This window comes from Centruroides vittatus, unplaced genomic scaffold (assembly GCF_030686945.1).
Source record: "Centruroides vittatus isolate TY-2023 unplaced genomic scaffold, ASM3068694v2 contig_1158, whole genome shotgun sequence".
In the NCBI taxonomy this organism is placed as follows: Eukaryota; Metazoa; Arthropoda; class Arachnida; order Scorpiones; family Buthidae; genus Centruroides; species Centruroides vittatus.
In genome coordinates this window covers 726,664-748,930 of record NW_027120744.1, presented here as the reverse complement: position 1 = coordinate 748,930, position 22,267 = coordinate 726,664, and the positions used below count along the sequence as shown (strand labels likewise).

Here is a 22,267-nt window from a genome sequence, read left to right as displayed (position 1 = left end):
TCCACTAATTTAAATAATTAATACAAAGTAATTTGCTACTAAAGGTAGACATTAGGCACCATCTCTTAACTAAATTAATAATTATAATTTTAATAATTTATTAAATAATTTAGAACCATCTCGGAAAAAAGAACTGACCCAGGGTGGGGCTTGAACTCGCAGCCTCTGCTTGCCATGCAGTGTGCATGCCAGTTGCGCCACCTGGACCCTGAACAAGCCTTTCTTCCGGATGTATTTAAATTTGGATATAACCTTATGCGGTTATTCACGATTATTTAAATTAGTGAAATTATAGCCCGATTAGGCAATCATTTGGTGGTGATAATTGTATAGCCACAGAGGTGGCCATATTGCTTCATCATAGCTCACCATATACACAGCCCAATGAATATAATGTGTATCAGTCACCTCACCGATGAACTCATTGGTGAATATCAGAACATTTTAGTACATCATGACTCACCAATGCACTGTTTGATACATACTACAATATACCCAATGACAATAGTTTTTGGGCATATCATAAACTTTATATCTTATATCAAAAAGTTTGATGTTCAGATTGCAAATATTATATTATAACATCAATTTTATTCTGATTCTTTTTATGGTTGTCACAATAAGAAGTATAGAAGATAGAAAGTGAATACAGCATTTCAATTTTACAAATTTATTTATAGTCTTAATTTTTTGCATTTTGAAGTTATTACATTTTTTTCTTTACTTTTTTATAAGCATTATAAAATGAACTTTAAACAAGAAGCAACAAGGAAAACAAACAAAAAAAAAGGCTAAATATTTTAGATACAAAATTTTTATTTAATATATTTAAAAGCAGTATTTTCATTTAGTTTTTCTATTATGCTTCATGTTTAAAATTCATCTTAGTTGAGTTTGAAATTAACAGTTTAATGGAAGTGTAGAATAGTTTTGTATTATTATTTATTGAGATTTATTTTGAAAATTTTATTAAACTTATAACAAATAATAATTACTCTATTAGAATTAAATTATAAACTGTAATTGGTTTAATAAATAATTAGTTGCTGTTTTTAACTTTTAAAAAATATGTATATGATTATATTGCATTGTTCATATTAATAATGCATAATAACAATAATTATATTTTTGTCTAATATCTATTAGAATAAATCATTTTCAATGATTTATTCTAATAGATATTAGACAAAAATAAATACATATCATTTAATTGAATTTAAATGATATGTATTTATATAGTTTGTATTAAATACTTTGTCAGCTTCATTCATTTGCCATGAAGAAAAAAATAGGTGATGTCCATAATCAGGATAATGGTTTGGTAAGTAAATGCTTTTATTAAATAAAATATTGAAATTTTGAATATATAATTACATTAAATTATTAAATATTATTAACAGAATATAGAATTAAAAGATAGTGGAGATGAAGAAAATTCAGAAGGCAAAATATTTAAACGAAAATATTTCAAGTATTTTTTAATTAATAATAATAGAAAATTATTAATAATAAACATCATTTATCAGTTTTGTTAATCCATAATAACAATTAAATATTTCAGATATAAAACATTTATTGAACCTGCTTGTCCTGATTTCCGTCCTGAATCACAAACAATAGTGCTATCTAAAGATTACAATCCATTAGCTTCATTAAATCAATTAGAGTCACTTATTTCTTTTACTACTCAAACATCATCTTCAGTATCACCATTTGATACTCAGGTTATTTTCATTTTAAAATTATTTTTAGTAATGTACTTGGCTTATAAATAAATTTCTAATTTTGTATATTTATTAATTTAATAATTCTATAACTTAATAATTAAATTATTTTAGTTGAAACAAGAGAAAACTTTAAATCATATTTATCATCATTTCAAGAGCCGTGATATGATGGTGTTTGGTTGTCTTATTGTGGAAATTGCATTAGCTCCAAAACTTAGAGTTATACCAAGAAATATGACATTAGAAGAACGTTATAATATTATAATTAAACTGCTAAAAACTAATTTTCATGAAGTTCCCAGGTACAGTTTAAATTAATTTCTATATTTAAACTACTGATTTAATATTTAAAGATTTAAACTGAAATATAATATAATAATTTTCCTCAGTATCTAATATTATCACATAAATTTATCACATAAATTTTAATATTATCACATAAATTTGCTAAAAATTTTAAGGTATGTAATAAAAAGAAGACAATATATATCAAATTCAAAAGTATAATGAATTAATTTTGGAATAATAATGAAGCAATAAATGTAAATGTATTATTTCAAAAAAATAGGATGATGTTTTAAACTCAAATTTCAACTTTATGTAAATTCTATATAAATTTAAAAATTATAATTTTGAGAATTTCTAATTTTCCTAGAACTTAAACATTTTATACAAAAATAATTTCAATAATGTAATATTGGCATTATTATCATTTTAGTTATTCTTTTTGTAATATAAAAATGAATAAAGCACATTTCTTTTATACAGTTTTTTACATTTTTAAAGTAAGAAAATCAGCCATGAAAAATTCTCTCCATAGTTAAAATTTTAATACACTTTTTATTGCCAAAGTTGAAGTAAAGTACTAATTAAAAAGAAAACAAAGAAAACTGATTCTAGACAAGATGGAAATTTGAAAAATTATATTTTTTTTAATGTTTTCCTTGTTGTGTTAATTTGTTTAGACATGTATGAGTTTGATTCTATGTAAGTTGATTCTCAAATATTCAGTACTTAAATAATTTTCTAAATTATTGAATTATCTGATAATAGCAAATATTTTGTTTTAGTAAAAGAAAAAAATATTTAATTTTAATGTTGGTGGTAAAACATTTCTTAATTATTTTTTTTATAGATGCTTTCAAGAAGCTTTGAAATTACTACTACAAATTGATTTTTCTAATAAAGAAGCAAATGGAAAAGTTTTGCTTCCTTCTCAATATCCACCTGTAACTTTTAGAGGATTACCTCCTCCTTCTGCTCATCAATTACTTCAACCACTAATTCATATTCTCCCATTTCCTTCATATTTTCCAGAACTTTATAGCTTTATTCAACAAATGAACCATTATTCTGTTTGTCTAGAAGACATAAAAAATAGTTTTATTTTAGAAAATAAACACGATAAAATTAATAATTTAGTAATGGCAAAAATTAATCTTGCAATGAATACTTTACCTTCTTTATTAAATAAACTAAATGCAGAAGGACTGGATTTATTAACTCCATATCTTCAAGACCTTTTTGAATGTCCTGATACAGCTTTACTTGCAGCATGGCATTTGTTTAATATAGTAGCACAAGCACTGGGCCCACAACAAACAGTTCGAAAACTATTAGTTACAATTATTCATTTATTTGATCCTGAAGTGCCTTCACCAAAACACTTAAAATTGTATCATCGTTCTTATTTACTACAATTGATGGTTAGGCTTGGACTCCTTACATTTCTTGCACATTTCATGACTTTAATCATAGAAGCAACTGGTGGATTTAGAGATTTTTCATCAAATCACAGTCCAAGGTAAAAATTTTTGTTTATTTATTTTATATATTTAGTTTTAGTTTTTATATTTATTAAGTTTATTATTTAAAACTAGAGAACTATTTATTTATTTATTTATTTATTTATTTAAACATACTGGTACAACCATGATATGGGAGAAATAATACAAAATTATACAAAATCATACATATCCATCAATACAAAACCTAAAATGCACACAACTTATAAATAAAATACAAAGGTAAATTCAAACTTAAACCTAAATGTGGAAGAACTATCCAAAGAGAGAGAAAAAAATTACAAGGAAAAAAGTAGACTATAATTTATCTAGAAAGCAAAAAGAAAAAATCAGATTAGTCTCTTATCCACAAAGCAGATAGTCTCCCAAATAACCAAAACTAACTGCTGGTTAAATAAGCTACAAACCCCTTCCCAAGATGCAATTAACATAAAATCACCAACTTTTACACTATGAATGTACATGAAAAATAAACCCCATTACCACAAAGCAAACATCATAAGATAAATAATTTAATCTTTTTAATAAAAATAAATACCTTGAAAAAAGAATCAGAATCACAGATTACACTCACAAAACTATTAAACAAAAAGGAAGTAACACCAAAAATCTCCTAATGTAATTTTGAGAAAAAGCATGAACTGCTATTACATGAAATTCATCCAATGATGAATCAACCATACCACACATGCAAATGTCTCTTCTGTTAACTTTCATTAATACTGTCATAGCATTACAAGAAAGATAATTGTTATAAATAAAGCAGCCAAAAAAAGATTTATTTAAATTTTTATACCACCAGCAATATTATACTTGATAATATTTCATTATTCAGATTTGAGATAAAATGATCAAAATGATTTAACTTTATTAAATAAATTCCATTTACATTTTTAAATAAATTCTCAAAATCAATTTCATTACTTATATAGTTTTAGACAGATACTTAGTCCAGGGCAGCTCTACCCATTTCAAAATGAACCACAAACAAATCTTGCTAAGGCACTGTTCTCCCAAGATCAATGTTCTAAAAGCCCAGTTAACACACTTTTTCAAGATTGTGCAAGATAGTGGAACCAACAAACACCTTATATACACTAAATATTGAAGGGTTACATCTTGGGACCTATATAACCCCTAAACAAATCTACATCCAAAATCTCTACCTGAAATCCCCAAACTTTGGAGGCATAGAGAAGAGAAGGACCTACAACTGCATTAAATAATTTTAATTGATCCCTCAAATTATGTAATTTTGCAGACTTACACATTTGTATAACTTTTTCTGACTTTATCTCAGCATTAACTCTACAAGCCCTCACATAAGTATTAAAATTACTATTATGTTTAAAGGTCATATCCAAATACGTATATTCTGAAACAACCAAAATTGGATCATCCCTAAACCACCATTTATCAAACTTTGAGCCCTTACCACCATTTCAAAAAAACAACAATTTTAGATTTTGTAAAATTTAATTGCAGATTGTTACACATTAAATATTTATCCAAAAGGTTAGTTGATGCCTACAATGACCTCACAGAATCAGCCACAATTACCACATTGTCTGTATATGCTAATATCCTTACCATTACCTGACACCATTGACATCAACACTTTCCATCTCAGAATCATTAATACAATTCAATTAAATCATTTAAAAATAAACTAAAAAGAATGGGCTCAAAATGTATTCCTGTCTAACATCCTTATCTGAAAAGAAAGGTTGGGAACAGCAATTCCTCTATTTAATACTAACATTCAGACCACAGTATAACAAATTTAAAACTTAATCTGTAATTTAATAATTTCCTCCATAATAAATTCCTGTCAATCGTATCAAATGCTGATGCTAAATTTACAGAAAATACATATACTTTATGCCATTTCCTCCTTGTTGTCTTAGAAATAATTGTACACAAAATGAAGATATTATCAATGGTTGAATAACCTGCATGGAAACCAGCCTGATTCTCTGGCAGTATCTTTCACATTCAATCAACTTATTAATCTATGATACAAAAATTTTTGAAACACAACACAACAATGAAATACCTCTGTAATTTCTAGGAACCAACAACAAACTCTTCCACTCTTCTGGGATAGCACCAGTCCTCAACATTTTATTAAAATTATCTAATAAAAAAGGAAAAGCAGTTTCAATTTTCCAAAAATCTGTGGGTATACCATCTATTCCTGGGGTACTACCAACTCTTGACTTACTTAAAACATATCTCTCAGTTCCTGCTCTGAAATATCCAAGTCCTGTGTTTCATCTGACCAGATCAAACACTTATTAAAAACATTTAAATCAACTCTATATGGTTTTTCAGAACTATAAAGGGAAAGGAAATAACTAAACCATTCATGTAAATTAATATTTACACTAACTAAATTTCTATTCCCTTTACATAAATTCCAAAATCACCTGCTATTTCTGTAAAAGTTTCCAGAATTTTGTATAATCCACACAAGTAAATGTCCCTTCTGGAAAGTGAAAAAGAAAGAATCAGATTAGTCTCTTATCCACAAATTGGAAAGTCTCTCCAAACTAGAGAACTAAATGTTGGTGGTTCAAATCCATCACTTTTTTATTTATTGATTATTTTGCTATGTCTATATTTTTTTAACAATTTGATTACTTATTAAATATTAATAAGTAATCAAATTGTTAAACAAATATAGACATAGCAAAATAACCAATTGGAAAGACATTTGCTATGTTTTGAATTTTTTTTTAACACTTAAGTGTTTACCCAACAAAAAGTTGTGGTTGCCCACTGTTTTAATTCCAACATAGTATGTTTAGCCAATTAAATTATTTATGATGATATTCCATGAATTCATTGTTATGCATATTTGTATAAAATTTCTTTGAAAGAACTAGCACATGTATTTTAATCATATATTCCTACATCAATTTAAAAAATGAAAGTATGTTTTATGCTGAATATAGTACATACATGTAAAATTTGAAATTTTAATTGTATTGTTAATATTTAATGGATAATTTTATGATATGCTACAAAATCTTTACACTTCAGTGTTACTGTCATTCAATTTTATTTGCTTATTAAATTTAATTATTTTACATTTTTAGTATATTTAATAATTATTTTGTTCAATACAATTGTTTTTAGTGCTGCACATACAGATACGTCCGATTCCACTATAAGAAAAGGTTCTCATTTACACTCTCCAGAATTAGAACAATTGGTACATGATGTTGAAATTGATGATAGTTCAGGTCTTCCTGAAACTGTTTCTTCTCCTTATGATGATGATTCTTCACAAACAGATCTTTTAAGTAATCGTAGTGGAAAGAATAGTGGTAATGGAACTGATGGTGAACCAGAAATCTTTATATTAGAAACTGCTGGAGATGATGATGATGACAGTGAATTAATAAAGAATGAAGAAAATAAGGTTAGAAAAGATTATTTATTTAAACTAATAAAATGAAATATAAAAAATTGTTTATTTAAAAACTGTTAAAATATTTATGCTTTAAAGAATGCTTTTTAATAATATATTCTATTTGACATAATCATATATTCAATTTTTTAAAATTATTTAAAAAATTTTTAGATTATTCCGAAAAATTGTAAACAGAATTTCTGCATTAATTATTGCAGTTTGTATTTCTGAATATAAAATATGATTATTTCTGCAAAAACTTTTCTGTTTAGTTAATATCATTTTTATTAAATCATTATCCTATTTCTATTGCTCCTATATCCTTTGTTTTTTATCTTTCATTCAACATTGGTTTTTTTTAAATACATTTATTACATGAAGGTGTGAGAATACACATATTAGACCAAACAGTACTGTCTGTTTGGTCTAATAGTATGCCATAGCCCATTATATTTATTTTCTATGAAGTATTTGAGAATCATTCAAAATTTATTTTTCTGCTCAATTTATTTAAAATTTTAAACATTATAAATTCAAAAATTTTTTAATTTTCATTTTAAACCAAAATTATGCTTAAATAAAATTTTAAATTTATCCATAATAAAAGCATTTAATATAATAAGAGTAACAAGGAAGTTAATAAATAAATATAATAGAAGGTATAAAATAAAATTATAAGAACAAATGACATTTTTATTGTTATTTTTGTTTATAAATGTTTTAAACAGTATTACAATGCATATAACATTTTTATTTATACAGTTTTTCATTTAAATAAGAATATTATTGTAAAATATTTACTTATTTTTTACATTTAAGGAACAAGACAAAGAAGAATCTGAAAAAGTTGATAGAAGTTTATCATTTTTAGAAACAACATTAGATCATGAAAAATGGACTGAAGATTCTACAGAACAGCAAAGAGCTGCTGATGAACATTTTGATGAACCTGAATTAGAAATTGATCTACCAGATGAACCTGAGGAAGAACATGGAATTGATATACCAGGACTTAATTCAAATCTTAATACTTCACCATCACCAATGTTTTCCTCTTCTGTACCTAATCTTCCATCCCAAGTAACTCAATGGTCACTTACAGAAATTAAAAAGAAAACGAAATTAAATCCAATTGAAGATGAATGTGGAAATGTTTCTCAAAAAGCATTTAATTCAAATAAATCAAAGAATAAGTCAGAGTCTGAAATAAATATTTCAGATGTAGCAGCTGAAAGTGTTATTTGGCTTGCTCATAGACTTGGCCCAGTTTTAACTGCAAAATATTTGACAAGAAATCTTTTACGTATGCTGTCATTATGTTATAATGGACATGAACATCTGAATATTGTCTCCCAACCTCCTGAAGGAAACAGTATGTTTACAAAATTATTTATTTGTTCATTTTAATAAAAAGCAAATTATATTATTAGTATTTTAATATTTTTCAATATACCTTTTTTTAAAAAAAATTATAAATAAATCTTGTTAAGAGATTATACAATTTTTAAGAACAAAAAAACTTTATTAGGATATACCTCTGGGGAAATGAAAATTTCAGATTACAAGATTCTTTTTAGTCTGTTAAATATATAAAATAAAAATTTGTTTTTTAAAACAATATAAAATTTGTATACAAATTATACTTTAAAATTCTTTTTATAATAAATTGATATGAAAATTGAAAATATTGAAAAAAATATGTATATATATAAAAAGAAAAAAAAGGATTGTTTGATTTCATTTGAACTTTATTCATTAAATTTGACTCTATATAGGTATTTGTATCTGCTACTTAACATATTTTCTGTTTTTTAGTTCAATTCTTATGATTATTTAATGATTCTGCAAGATAATGATGGTTAATAATGATTAACAAAAATTAGATAAACCAAAATTGTTATCTTAGCACAACTTTTTAAAAAGTTATACTTAATTTAAACATGATGGATATAAATAAATAATAGAACAAAAGATAATAAATGATATTCCTTTACATAAAAATGAATTAATATATTTTAACTTATGTATTCAAATATACAGTAAATTAAATTAAATCAGATCATTTTTATAAAAAAAAATAATTTGTTATTTTTATAAGCTTGATATTATTTTTTAATATATCTAATTACCAAATGTAATTTTAAATCTCATAAATTATAGACATAAAATTAGTCAAATGTATTAATTAAATTTGGAACATTTGTAGGTGAAAATATAAGTATAAGTCAAAGATGGGTTGCTGGTGATGAAAATGCATCCAAAGTCCTAGAAAGTCTCTCAAGTATTGCTGCTTTATATGGAGAGCAATTTATTTTACTACAATATTTACCACATGTTTCAGAATTGGTATGTGAACAAATTCTAATATTTGTTTTTATATTTAAAAGATTGTTTTTTTTTTTTTTTTTTAAATACTTGCTTTATTTTGCCAACTTTGTAGAATTATATTTAGAAAAATTTTATATAAATTTCATAAACTTTTAAAATAGTATAGAATTTATTCAATGTAGAAAGCATTAGTGTATTATAATTTCTAACTATAAATTGTTTTAACCAAACTAATTGTTTTATCAATAAAAAAATTGCAATCCATTGCTTGTTTAGAACAAAAGTTGATTTTATAAATTAGAATTACAAAATGATATTCTAATAATGTTTAACAAACTAATTCTGTAAATAAAAATAAAAATTACATACCTGATAAAATTTGGGATAAAAGTAATATTGTAATTACAATTATAGTCAATGTATGTTTCTTATATTGTATGATTTATACATAATTATTTAAAAATTACGTTTTTTTTAAAATTGGATAAGTAGTAAATTATAATTTTAGCATAGGAAAAATGAATTAATTTTTATGCTAAATTTAAAATTAAAAAAGTAATATTGAAATATTAATAGTTTATTATTATTGTTATCAAAATTTTATATAATCTTTGTCTGAATAAAGTATTAAGTTTAAATATAAATAAAATAGCAGATAATAAAATCAGATATATGTCAGTGCCCACCAGTGGCCGAGTGGTTCTGTTGCTAAACACTGGGAGTTCGGTCGTGGGTTTGCATTGCGCTCAGACGGGCTGGCCACATGGAGTTTTCTGGGTTTTCTCCACGTTTGTAGCACCTCAATAGGGGCCAGTTTCCCTTACAAGACCTCCCAGAAGGCATTTTCCCTCGTGTAACATCGCACACTAGAGAAGGCAACGGGGAACCACACTCTGGTTGTAACTTCCCCGAAGATACACCTTGGCACCTTACTAACCACTTATTAACCTGCACCAGGTGCTTGCCGATGTCAGGATTTCTGATATGGCACGCAGAGAGAGATATATATGTCAAATTAATATTTTTTTGATATTACACAAATTAAAAATTAAAAATTAAAAACCTTTTGATATTCTTTTAATATTACATATAATATTAATAACACAAAAAATTTTATGAAATGTTTACATTTTATAAAATTTTGAAATTAGACTTACATTGTATTTAAATTTTTTTTTTTTTCATTTTTAGCTTTTAAATTGTAAAAAGCGAATTAACGATAGTTTAGAAGCTGGAATTGTTGGAGGTATTGCTTTAGTGAAGCACATCATTCCATATATTTCAGATGCAACTTTAATGGATAATCTTCAGGTAATATATAGCATATCAATGTTAGTTTTCCTAGTTTTTTATGAATACTGAAATACAAAAATGAAAATAATTTATTCTACATTTGAAGAATCTGTTACAACAGTTTTATCCTCTTAAAAATGTCAAAATAATTAAGCTGTTGAATAGTAGCAGTTTATTGTTTATATATTTATTTTTATTTCATAAATAAAATTTGTACAACTATTAATTTAATTGTTAATGGAGGTGACTGATTTTCTAATCAGAGATTTTAAAATTTTATTTAGTTGTTCACAAACACAGTAATCAATTTTTTGATATATAATAGTTTTAAAAAACTACATATAATTTTTATTTTTCTAATCATTGTTTATTAAAAAAATTATCAAAATGCTTAAATTATTTTTGGAAGATTAAATAAAAATTATTAGAAGTTAAAAAAACAGTTTAAAATTTAAAAGCTTTAATTAATATTACATTATTAAATTTAAGAATACTTTTTAAGTCAAATAATTATAAACAATGCAGTTCATATATTAAAATTTTAAATAGATTCATTTTCTTTAAGTGATGCAACATTAACAGAAGAAATATTCAATTTAATGTCTTATTTAATAAGATTCCTTAATTTAAAACAAGATATATGTTTCTTTCCTTTAATTTTTTACATTTATAGGTAATCAGTTCCTTAAATACAACAGAGTCTTTAATGTAACTCTAATGATACAAAATTGTTGCTAGGAATTGATCATTTGCATTAAAATCATTATTAAACTGGAATTTATGTTACCATCAATGTGATGTTTTTGAATCACTATCATTCCACATAAAGAATTTGAGTACTGTTTATTTATTTAAGTTAAAGATTAGAGAGCTGTCTACAATATGTAGACTTAGCCCTAGTTGAGATAGAGAAGGAAATAGAAGAGGGGGAAGAAAAAGAGTGAAGAGAAGAAAAGAATGAGAAGAGGATGAAGGAAGATGGTGCCTCGATTACGTTATTTAAATAAAACAGAGTACATAAAATACATGATGTTTTCCTTCTTCAGGGGTTGAAAAACCAAACAAAGCCAAAGAAAAACAGAGATGTTGAATCCTTAAACTAATGGTTTACAAAATGAAAAGAGAAAAGAAAACTATTAATATTTACAAATTAACATGTTCTCCTACTGAACAGTATCAAATTCTAGCAAAAATATTTTTACCCTTATACTAAAGAGTTTACAGCACAGAAAAGAGAATATTAACAATATGTATGTACTGTACAATGTTTACATGTTGTCATACATCAAAACAAATAAAAGAACAAGGAATTCTTGTACCCTTAAACTTAAGGGTTAACAATGAAAACAGAGAAAGACAACATTATTAACTTGTATCATATCATATCTGGACAAGAAAACAAGAATTTCCCCTTAAACTCAAGAGTACTCAGCAACGAAAAATTTTTACAATATTTACAATATAAACATTTATCCTGCATCTTTCACAAATTGTTTCCCTTTCCCTCAAGGAGTGAACCAAACAAATGAAAACAAAGTATTTTACCCTTGAACTTTAGGGTTTACTGCAAAAAAGGAGATTAACTTTACAAGTTTTACACGTTGCCCCTCAATTGCAGTAGTTGTGATCAAAAGTAACAGAAAAGTTTTTGAAGAATCTTCGATGTTATTCTCAAAGAAATTTGAACTGTCATTGTCCTAAGTGCACTAAGTAGTTTCTTGATTGGAAGGATCCAGCTCTAGTTGCCTTTGCTGTCTTCATAACTTTCCTCATCTTCAATGATGTCACTGTTCCAATTTGCATATTGATGAGTTTGATTGTTGGTTTTCTCTGTTGGTCTGTCCTAGTTTGATGTATATAAGTACAAAGGCATGCCCAAACATTTTTTGTTGTTCATGACATCTGCCAGATTTGATTTTACATGTGCTAACTTGCTAAGCCAGGTCCTTTGAGATAAGACACATCAGTTCATTCCTCTATGTACGGGGCATGGAATGTTATCATGTTTGTTGAGATCAGTCCAAATTGGTCCATCAGGTTTGCAATCAGTCTGCCTCTATAGTCTCCAGTTGGTGGTACCATATTATTGACTTTGTATTAAGGTCCCTTGCCAAAATGATATTTTTGTTGTTGAGCTTTCTAAGTGTTTCTTATAGTTCCTCTATGCATTTTTTGTCATTCCTGTCCAGAAGAAGATAAGCATTAACTATGAATATTGGTGGTTTAAAATTTACCACTGTAGATGTTCTGATGACAGTTTTGGTATCAAAGCCCTTGTTACATACTACTATTCCACTCTTTGGTTTTTCATTGTTTTTTTTTTTTTTTAATGTAACCTGCCAGCTTCCATATCTAACAATCTTTTCCCAGGGTATATGGTTCCTGAATTAAAATAATGTCAACTTTAAGGTCGTTTGCTGATTTTATTGTGAGGGAGATGGAGGTTTGCTTCTCTGTGTATTAATCTGGAGTATTCTTAGAGTACCTTTTTCTTTATTTTTACTGTTACAGGTTTCTGGGTCAGTGTCCAGCATCTTGTTTTGTATATTGTGAATTATAGTCTGTTATCTGTTCCTTTATTGATTGGTTTGCAAGTTGTTTTGATTACTTTTTCTGTGTATGAGACTTGATTGCATTATACTCCAACAGTTTGTTTTTTGATGGCTTGCATCTTCATTTTTTGTGTTATCAAGCATTTGTAGCTAAATGCACTATATTCATCAGTGTCTCTTGTTTTTTGGAAGTTCTCTGTTTGTTTTCCTACAATTGATACATATTGGGGGTGATCTTTCTTTTCACATTCATGTCTTTTGGAATAGTGTGAACAGTGTTGCAATTTTTTGCAAAATGTCCGTACCCATAGCAATGGTAACAATGGGCTACCGAGATGAAGTTATCTATTTGTATGTTGGCCCAGGAAATGGACACATACTTCTGTGAAATGAGCAGACTTCTTATTTTTGGTGAAACAGATATTATTACATGTCTACAATTTTTTTTATGTATCCTCTATTAAATGTGGAATTAATTTTACAATTTACCATGAATTCTTCTTTATTTATAGGACTGTAGCATTCATTTTGCTCATAAGCATGTCAATTAAGTTATCGTCTTCAACTGAGTCAGGTATGTTTAACAAAATCAATCTGGATCTTCAATTCTCCAAAATCTTGCATGTGTCCTGCTGACTAACTTCTCGAATCGCAGAAATGGCATCTTTTGAATTTTTACCATTATCCCTACTCCCATGTGTCCACACACTCCATTCTCCTATACTTTCTAAATGGATTTAATGCTAATTTTTAATCAGTGTGGTTCAACTGTTGTCAATACTTTCAATGTGATTTCTATTATACACTGCTATAACAGGTGTTGAAATTCTGCAACAGAGCAGTATGTAATTTGTAAAATTTCTAGAAAAGATGACTGGATGGCCAAGGAGGTCAAGATGTCAGCCTACTGCTCTAGAAAACCCAGGATTGAATCTGAACAGGGAGTGGTCTCTCCTGGAAATGTCAGGCCCTATCTCTCATCTTCTTCACCTAGCTGCCTATTGTGGGCCTGACCAAACCCATAATGAGCTTCATAAAAGTTTCTCTTAGTATCTATAGAATGGAAAGAGTTAAAAAGAAAATGGTTACTTGGTTTATTTATATTAGGCTTACAATAGTACTTCATTTTACTTTTAGGGGTGGATGGTACAAAGATCATGTAGTAATATTACTGCAGTGGGGAAAGAATTACAGATAACTTACATATATTGTAACAATTTTTTGAATCACTTTAAAACGTGCATAAAATACCAAAATGACACCATTAAGCAATTCTCCAGCAGATTTGTAGGAGAAGGAGAAATTATCTAGGTTTGTTTATTGTAAATGTAGGCAGGTATGTTAATTGTAATGCATTCCCAAACATTGCTGTCTAACAGTACTGACAGCAGTAGGTAAGCAAACAAAGTGAAAGAAAAGAATGCTATTAAAAATGCTATTAATCAGAATGGCTGCTGAGTGCTGATCATATGTATCTACATTATGTCTGTTGGAAAAAATTCAGACAATTCACCATCACAAATGAAGATTACATAGTTACACTTATAAATTAACTTTGTATTTTGTGTAAAATCAAACTTGTAGGTTTACAAAATTGTAAAATTTTCAACATCCATGAGTCCAGTAAGAGAGGAGGAAAGAAACTATTCTGGTTGCACATCCTAGGATATGAAGGGTAGAAAGGGAAAATCTATCTCATCCCCCTTTACATTACGTCTTGCAACAGAGTATATTTTAAATTCTATGTTTTATATTAATAGCCTGAGAAATAGATGAAAATTTGCTCAAAAATGTTTTCATATAATTTTTTATGTTCATTTTATTTGTTAATTTTTAATGTCATTCTAATTTTATGATAATAAATGTATTTTTTAATTTAATGTTTTTAATATTATTTTAGGATTTACTTATAAAAGGAATTTTGTATCCTATTGTTCGGCTTATTTCATCATTTCGACAAACATTTCCCCATGGAAAGCATTCTCGTTCTGTCATTGCTTGGAAGCTTATCGATACCATTTATCTGATCAGTTTAAGAATTGGATTTGAAATGACTCGAAAACATTTATCAACATTATTGCAACGATTTTTTTCTTGCTTTGATAAAGCATATGAAAACCATCCATTTGCTGGCAAAAAATCTACAAGATTTGAGGGAATGGATGGAGCTGAAGGTAAATAATATGTTTATTTAATTTTTATTACAATTACAAATAGTAAAACATAATAATCTAAATAGGTATAAATTTAAAATTTATCTCAGTTTATTTTAGATTTTTGAGTAAAAATACAGTAAATAAATAAAAAATAAGTCTTTTTTAATGTTAAATTATTGTTCATAATTAGAAATATAGGTTAATGTGAGCCTAGGTATACAAAATGGCGGCGCTTCCGGTCGCCATCTTGTTTGCACACGCAAATGTGCAAACAAGATGGCGACCATCGACAATAACATAAACGCGCCTATATTTAATCTTTTTTAAAACTAAAACATTTTTAAAACGTAAATTTGCTACTTACTTTTTCCCCCTGCTTTTGGTTACTTTTCCTACTCTTGGACCAGAAACGAAAAATAAAAAAGTCATTATACTACCTATAAATTCAATTGATGCTTGGACGAAGTGAATTACGAGATTCTATACATCAGTGGTTCGAACAAAATTTACCTGTATTGTACATAAATTTTACTCCTCTTAAGAACTGCAGTCTTACAATTCACATCTCTCGACTTTTCATCTACGATAGGCAGCGTCTCCATAGAGGTTGGCACCTGCGATCCACGGCCACCTAGCCTTCCATGTATCGTTCACGTTGTCTTTCGTATTGGAAATCACTATTACATATCCTTGGTTATGACAAATTTAACATGTTCAACACACATTTGCACACTTTAAAACACGTTTAAACATATTTACACACTATAAACAGACATTTAAATCATGTTTAAACACATTTAACTCACATTTACACACTATAAATGCACATTTAAACCACGTTTAAACACATTTAGCTCACATTTGCACACTTTTAAACACCTTTAACACATTTACACACTTTAAACGCAAATTTAAACCACATATAAACCCTTTACAAAATTTTTACCTCACTTACACAATGTTAACACACCTTTAATACACTTTTATGACATTTAACACGCATTAAACACATTAATGACACTTTTATCATGTTAATTACCATTGACAAACTTTCCTCCTCGAAAGCTTTAGACTTCGAGTAAATTGTACAAACTTTGAAAAAAAACACAGACACTTTTAAAAAATTAACAATGTACATAATCCGTCTACATCGTAACCAAAATTTGAAATTCACATTATTCCACGTTTCCTGAACAAAATTTTTTGATGGATATTTGCATACGAAGGCAGCATTACTATCAGCGCCATCGACATTTCTTTTCTAAAAACACTTGCCATCGAGGTTACCGGAAGCGCCACCATTTTGTATACCTAGGCTCACATTAACCGAAATATATATGTCATTTTCAGCTTGAAATTTCTTCTGTTTTCTTGTTAATTAAATAATTATTTCTTTGCTAATTTTGAATTATATGTGATATATTTAACTCATATAATTTATACAAATATATTCCATACTACAATTATAACAATAATAAAATCTAAATATTAGCATTTTTAATACATCTGGTTTAGCTTTATGTCAAATATTAATATTGAAAGTGAAATTATACTAGCATAACTATTTTTTTTTTAAATTTTAATGATAATTTTAAAATTAAATTAATGATTTAATTATTTCAGTATATTCCTCTGTGAATGATTTATGATTAGACAAATTTTATAATCATATCAATTTAAGAAATTTCAGAAAAGAATAGCTTTTAATAGGATTTAAACCTGCATTTTTCACAAAAATATATATATATTTTTTTGTTCAATTTTACAACTTATTTTTTTTAATATGTTAAATAAACATATTTTTAAATTTTAAATTAATTTTAATAAAATGTTATTTTTTATTTCTGCATATATATTATTTCATTGTCATAATATTTATATTCATTTTTATGCTTAGATAGTTAATGTTTTTCAATGACATGCTTTCATTTCTATCAATATTTACATTTCAAGTTCTTTATTTTTTCTACTAAGTTTTCTACCATATGTATTTTTACATTTACTACATGAAATATGAAGTTTGTTTGATATAATATTGTAAAAATAATAATAAATATTTCAATATATTGAATAACTCAATACTTTAAATTATTAAGAAGTTAAGTTAGACAAATATTTAAAATAATTTATATTTTTATAAATTTATGTTACTTTGGATGAAAGTGTTTTAAAAGTTTAAATTAACAAGTTATTTATAATCTACTAATCATAACATAAGTGGCTGTATTTATGCAACATATACATATATATATTGTATAAATTTCAAATATAATATACTTTTTAGAGACAAAACATTAAGATTTTTTCTATATTTCTTTGTATACTTACCAACAGGAACATTTAAAATATTAGTGTCATGATCTTTTATTGATGTCTCTAAATTATATTTTAACTGCAAAATATATATGGACTGTTTATTATGAAAGTAATGTAAGTCCATTATTGGAAAAATTGAGAAAACAATAATTTAGATCTAATTTAGTGTGGATTTTTTATTTATAGACAATTTACAGTTTATATTTTAAAATATCCATATGCTTTGATCAATTGGAAATTTCTTGTAAATGAAATTACATAATCATTTATTATGAAAGTGGTGCAAATCCATTTTCCATAGTCTGATTAAACACTGAATAAGCTAAGGAGTAACATTGTGGCACTTTACAATTAGACTCACATTGTAATGCATTGCAAATGAGTTTATTAAAAATATATTTAATTTTCTATAAAACATTGAAAGAAGATGCAAAATTTAAATTCTATATTTTATCACAAACTAAATGAAGGAGACTACAAAGTTTAGGAACATCACCTTTATACAGGTTTTTTTGAAAGTAACTTACCAGAAGATATGTTCCACACATAGTACATATGTGTGCGCCATATAGGATGTTACCAGGGGAACATGTAATTTATGGCATAAATTGTTGTAATATATCATCAAGGTATACCATAAGTTAGTTATTTAATAAATGTATTACTTAGAAAGCTGTCATATTAAACCATTTTATTACAATACAGTAACAAACTAATTGGTATGGTATATCTTGATGATTACAATTTACAATGAATTATACATAAATTATGTGTTTCCATATGGTACACACAAATGTGCTGTGTGTGAAAGCACATCTTCTGGTGCATTACTTTTGAACATCCTTGTATAAAAATGCTAGTGCTATTATATCTGAAAAATATAAGGATATGATGCAGTTACTGCCTTATCTATTTTCTCTGTATCATGAATAGTTTGAAATACTTCCATATAACAATCAAAACCAAAAACACAGAATCTAATGTTAAAATTATAAGTATAATATAATTCAACAATAAGTAAATAAATATTGAGATTAGTGAATAGTATTTTGTTTCCTGTTCTATAAACAAACCTTTAATTCAAGTGAAATTTAAACGATTAAAATTTAATGATTTGAACAGTTTAATAATAATGAAAATGATCTAAGTCCATTTATGGCCCCCAAAAATATATTTGGTTTAGTAATTGTCATCAAAATTATTTGTATAACAAATTTCATATATTTAAAATAACAAAAACATGGGCATACTTAGTAGACTTTATGAATATTTTTGAATCAATTGAAATGCAAACCCTTAAATATCTCATCACAAGGATAAATGAACTTACACTATTTTCATAGTAAACAGTCCATATATACATACAAATATATAGAATACAATGAACATTTGAAATTGAAAGAGTATAAAGTCATCAGAGAACATTTTATACTTTTTTATATTTTTAAATGTAACTCGTAATTAATAATAATGTCATGCCATAAATTTAAAAATTTTTTATGGTATCTATACAAGAATTTCTGGAAAAAAGATTTATTATATTTTCAAATATATATTATCTTTCAAATATGATTGAGTCTTCAACTCTACAGTTATGCATTTTTCAAATTTTTTTTAATTATTTTGCATTAATATATATATAATATATAATATACATAACATATTTTCATTTATTCATATAAAAAATGATTAATTTTAATGTCTTGCTTTTTAGACTGAATAATGAAAAGTGAAAACGGTTAATGTTACCTATGGTTCCAATATGGCGGTTTGTCTCTGATTCCAGCAAATAGAAGAAAGGAAACTGTGGGGACGCACGTTCTAACCTAACCTAATCTATTTTAATAAATTACTATAATTATTACCAACAAAATTATTAGAACAGGTTAGGTTAGGTTAGAACGTGCGTCCCCACTGTTTCCTTGCTGGAATCAGACAAGCTGCCATCTTAGATCCATAGGTAACATTAACCGTGAAAACATATAAGCAATAAGCATAGTGAAAGTAAAATAATTTAATTAATATTGAAGTTAAAGATAAAACTGTAAAAGAGTTAATATAATTATAAGTATATATGATGGAAAATATAAAAATTTAAAATGGTTTTTCTTCAATATTTAGTTGTTTCATCTTGTTTTAAAGTATTAAGCATGCATATTTACATCAAAATTTGTATATAATTTCTTAATAAATCTTAATTATATTAAGCTGTATCATATTTCTATTTATATAATACTTGTTTTGATTTTATTTTGAAATAAATTTATTTTATTCAAATTTAAAAAGATATTAATTGCATGATATTGTATGTATCATATCTGTAATGTATTATTTAATTATTTGAAATGTTTTTAAATTTACAATGTTTGGATACTTTTAAAAGTTTTCATTCTTCAATAATTTTTGAAACTTCTTATTTCTTAAAAAGTTGATCTGATATGAATAACAATACTAACCACTTTTATATATAATTTTATATTTAAAAAACAATGTGACAGTAATGGATACTAATGTTTGCTTATTACATTACACATTATCATAATGTAATAGTGCTATATGTACAGTACATACATTTAAAAAACAGTAATGTATTATTTATTAATAGAAAACTAAATGTTTCAGTTTCTGGTTTAATCTTTTTAAGACTTTAAGTTAAAAAAACAAAAAAAACAGTATTTAAAATTGTGTGTGTTATGAAATAGTTACTTTGTTAGTGACAGTATTAATTTTATGGTAAAAAAGTATTTAATTTTTAAATATCATAATTTACATTCAAAAATTTAAAAATTTTTATTTCACTTTCTAGAATAATAATCTGTTAAAAAGGTTTATTAAATTTAGTTTTATGTTCTATTGATTAACATTTTATTCTTGTTAATTTCCAATTTTGAGTTTTGTTTGCACTTCTAATAAAACATACAATAAATTTAAAATTTTAAAATTTATTGTATGTTTTTTTCGAAATATATACGCTTAATTTCACTTTTTGTTCTATCTTTTGCCTAATGATCACAATTCATTTACCAAAAGTTATTGTTTTTTGTTATCTTATTATTATTATTTATTTATTAATGTAACACTAATGAAGCATTTTTTAGTGTTTATCATTTCTATATCACATGATATGAAAATTTGATTGTGATACAATTTATTTTCTTTTTGTGTATTTATTGCAAATGATGTTAATTTTTATACTATTTTACTTTGATATTGTATACATGAAATTAATTCAAATTGTAAATAGTGAAAAAATATTGCTATCTCCAAAACTTTTTTTGTAAAACACAAGTTGGTATGTCACATTTTATAATTAATAATGTCCAAAATTTAATAATTTCACATCTTCTTTAGGTCTTCCAGCAATACTTTATCGAAAACAAACATTTTCAGTCTAGTTTATGGGCCTGTTTCAGGTTCTACACATTCAAATCAAACATTGTTACATAATTATTGTTAAGTTGTGGCTTTGAACAACACATTCCAAAATTTAATGTTTAAACCCTTTCTGTCACAAGGAAATTAGTTTTACTTTTAGAAAAAATGCAAAATGGTGATTAAGCTATGTTATAGGCATTATATTTGATAAACTTAGTAATGATAATTAAGTGTAAAATGATAAATATCAGATCTGCATAAACCATTAACAGAGATCTAACAGAGATCAGCCTTTTTTTTTTATGTTTCAAATTTAAAAAGTTTATAAAAAATATGAAAGTTATTCATTTTATTGTATTTTCTATGTATTATGAAAAAGAAATCATGTTTTGTGAAGTTTCATTATTACAAAATAAACTATAATTTCATTTATTTAAAAAAAAATATACTTAGAAGCCTCAAGAAGATCAGCATCTTGAACTTTCATAAAGTCTTTGTGGTTTATGCAAGAGCCTTTCAGCATCTAAAAAGCTCTGTATAAACACATTTTACAAGCATAAAATTATGAAATTTATGAACTAATATGTCAAAAAACTATTAGTCATCATATTCATAATCAATAAGTGTTTTCAAATATATTAATATTTTTAGTGTATGCTATAATTATTCTATTTTAATTAATTTATTTATATTTTAATAGCAAGTGGAAATAGATACAGTAGTATAACAAAGTTGACAAAATTCACAAGTACTTTTGATAATTCAAATTATCTTTTTCTGATGAATAGAGTAGAACATTTGTTTGAAAGACTCCTTATTAAATTAAAACATTTTTAGAACAAGCAACATTGTTTTTAATATTATAAAGCACTCAGCAAATCATTATAGATATACGTACTTAACACCTTACTCTTGCCGAGAAAAAATATATTTATTTGCAACAAACAAACAAACGTTTTCAGCCTGCTTCACAGGCCATCTTCAGGCTTGGAATACATTTGAAATTAAAATTCCATCCATGGAATACAAAAATTCAAATTCAAAATTAAATAAGGTACAATCAAAATAAAATATTGAATAACTAACATAAAGCAAAAAATAACAAAAAATATATAAAAATGTAACAAATGAATACGTAAGCATTAATAAATGCAAATTTCTAAGACATACAATAAAACCATTATATTGATTGGTTAGAGCCCTTATTAAACTTCTTAACCATAAACTTCCATGCAGAGGGAAGACTTTCTGCGTCCCTCGCATTAAGACAGCCTTCTTGTAATCTACTTCTAAAAAT

The 22,267-nt window shown here is 25.9% G+C and overlaps 1 protein-coding gene across 1 annotated transcript in view; it reads left to right on the top strand.

Moving 5' to 3' along the window:
• Positions 1 to 22,267, top strand: part of Wdr81 (WD repeat domain 81) — a 94,907-nt gene that overhangs the window by 25,549 nt on the left and 47,091 nt on the right. Inside the window, 10 exon segments of the mRNA XM_067275837.1 lie at positions 1,262 to 1,321; positions 1,401 to 1,471; positions 1,562 to 1,724; positions 1,839 to 2,029; positions 2,863 to 3,531; positions 6,674 to 6,959; positions 7,770 to 8,322; positions 9,157 to 9,296; positions 10,470 to 10,589; positions 15,024 to 15,297. Coding sequence (XP_067131938.1) covers positions 1,262 to 1,321; positions 1,401 to 1,471; positions 1,562 to 1,724; positions 1,839 to 2,029; positions 2,863 to 3,531; positions 6,674 to 6,959; positions 7,770 to 8,322; positions 9,157 to 9,296; positions 10,470 to 10,589; positions 15,024 to 15,297 — 2,527 coding nt within the window.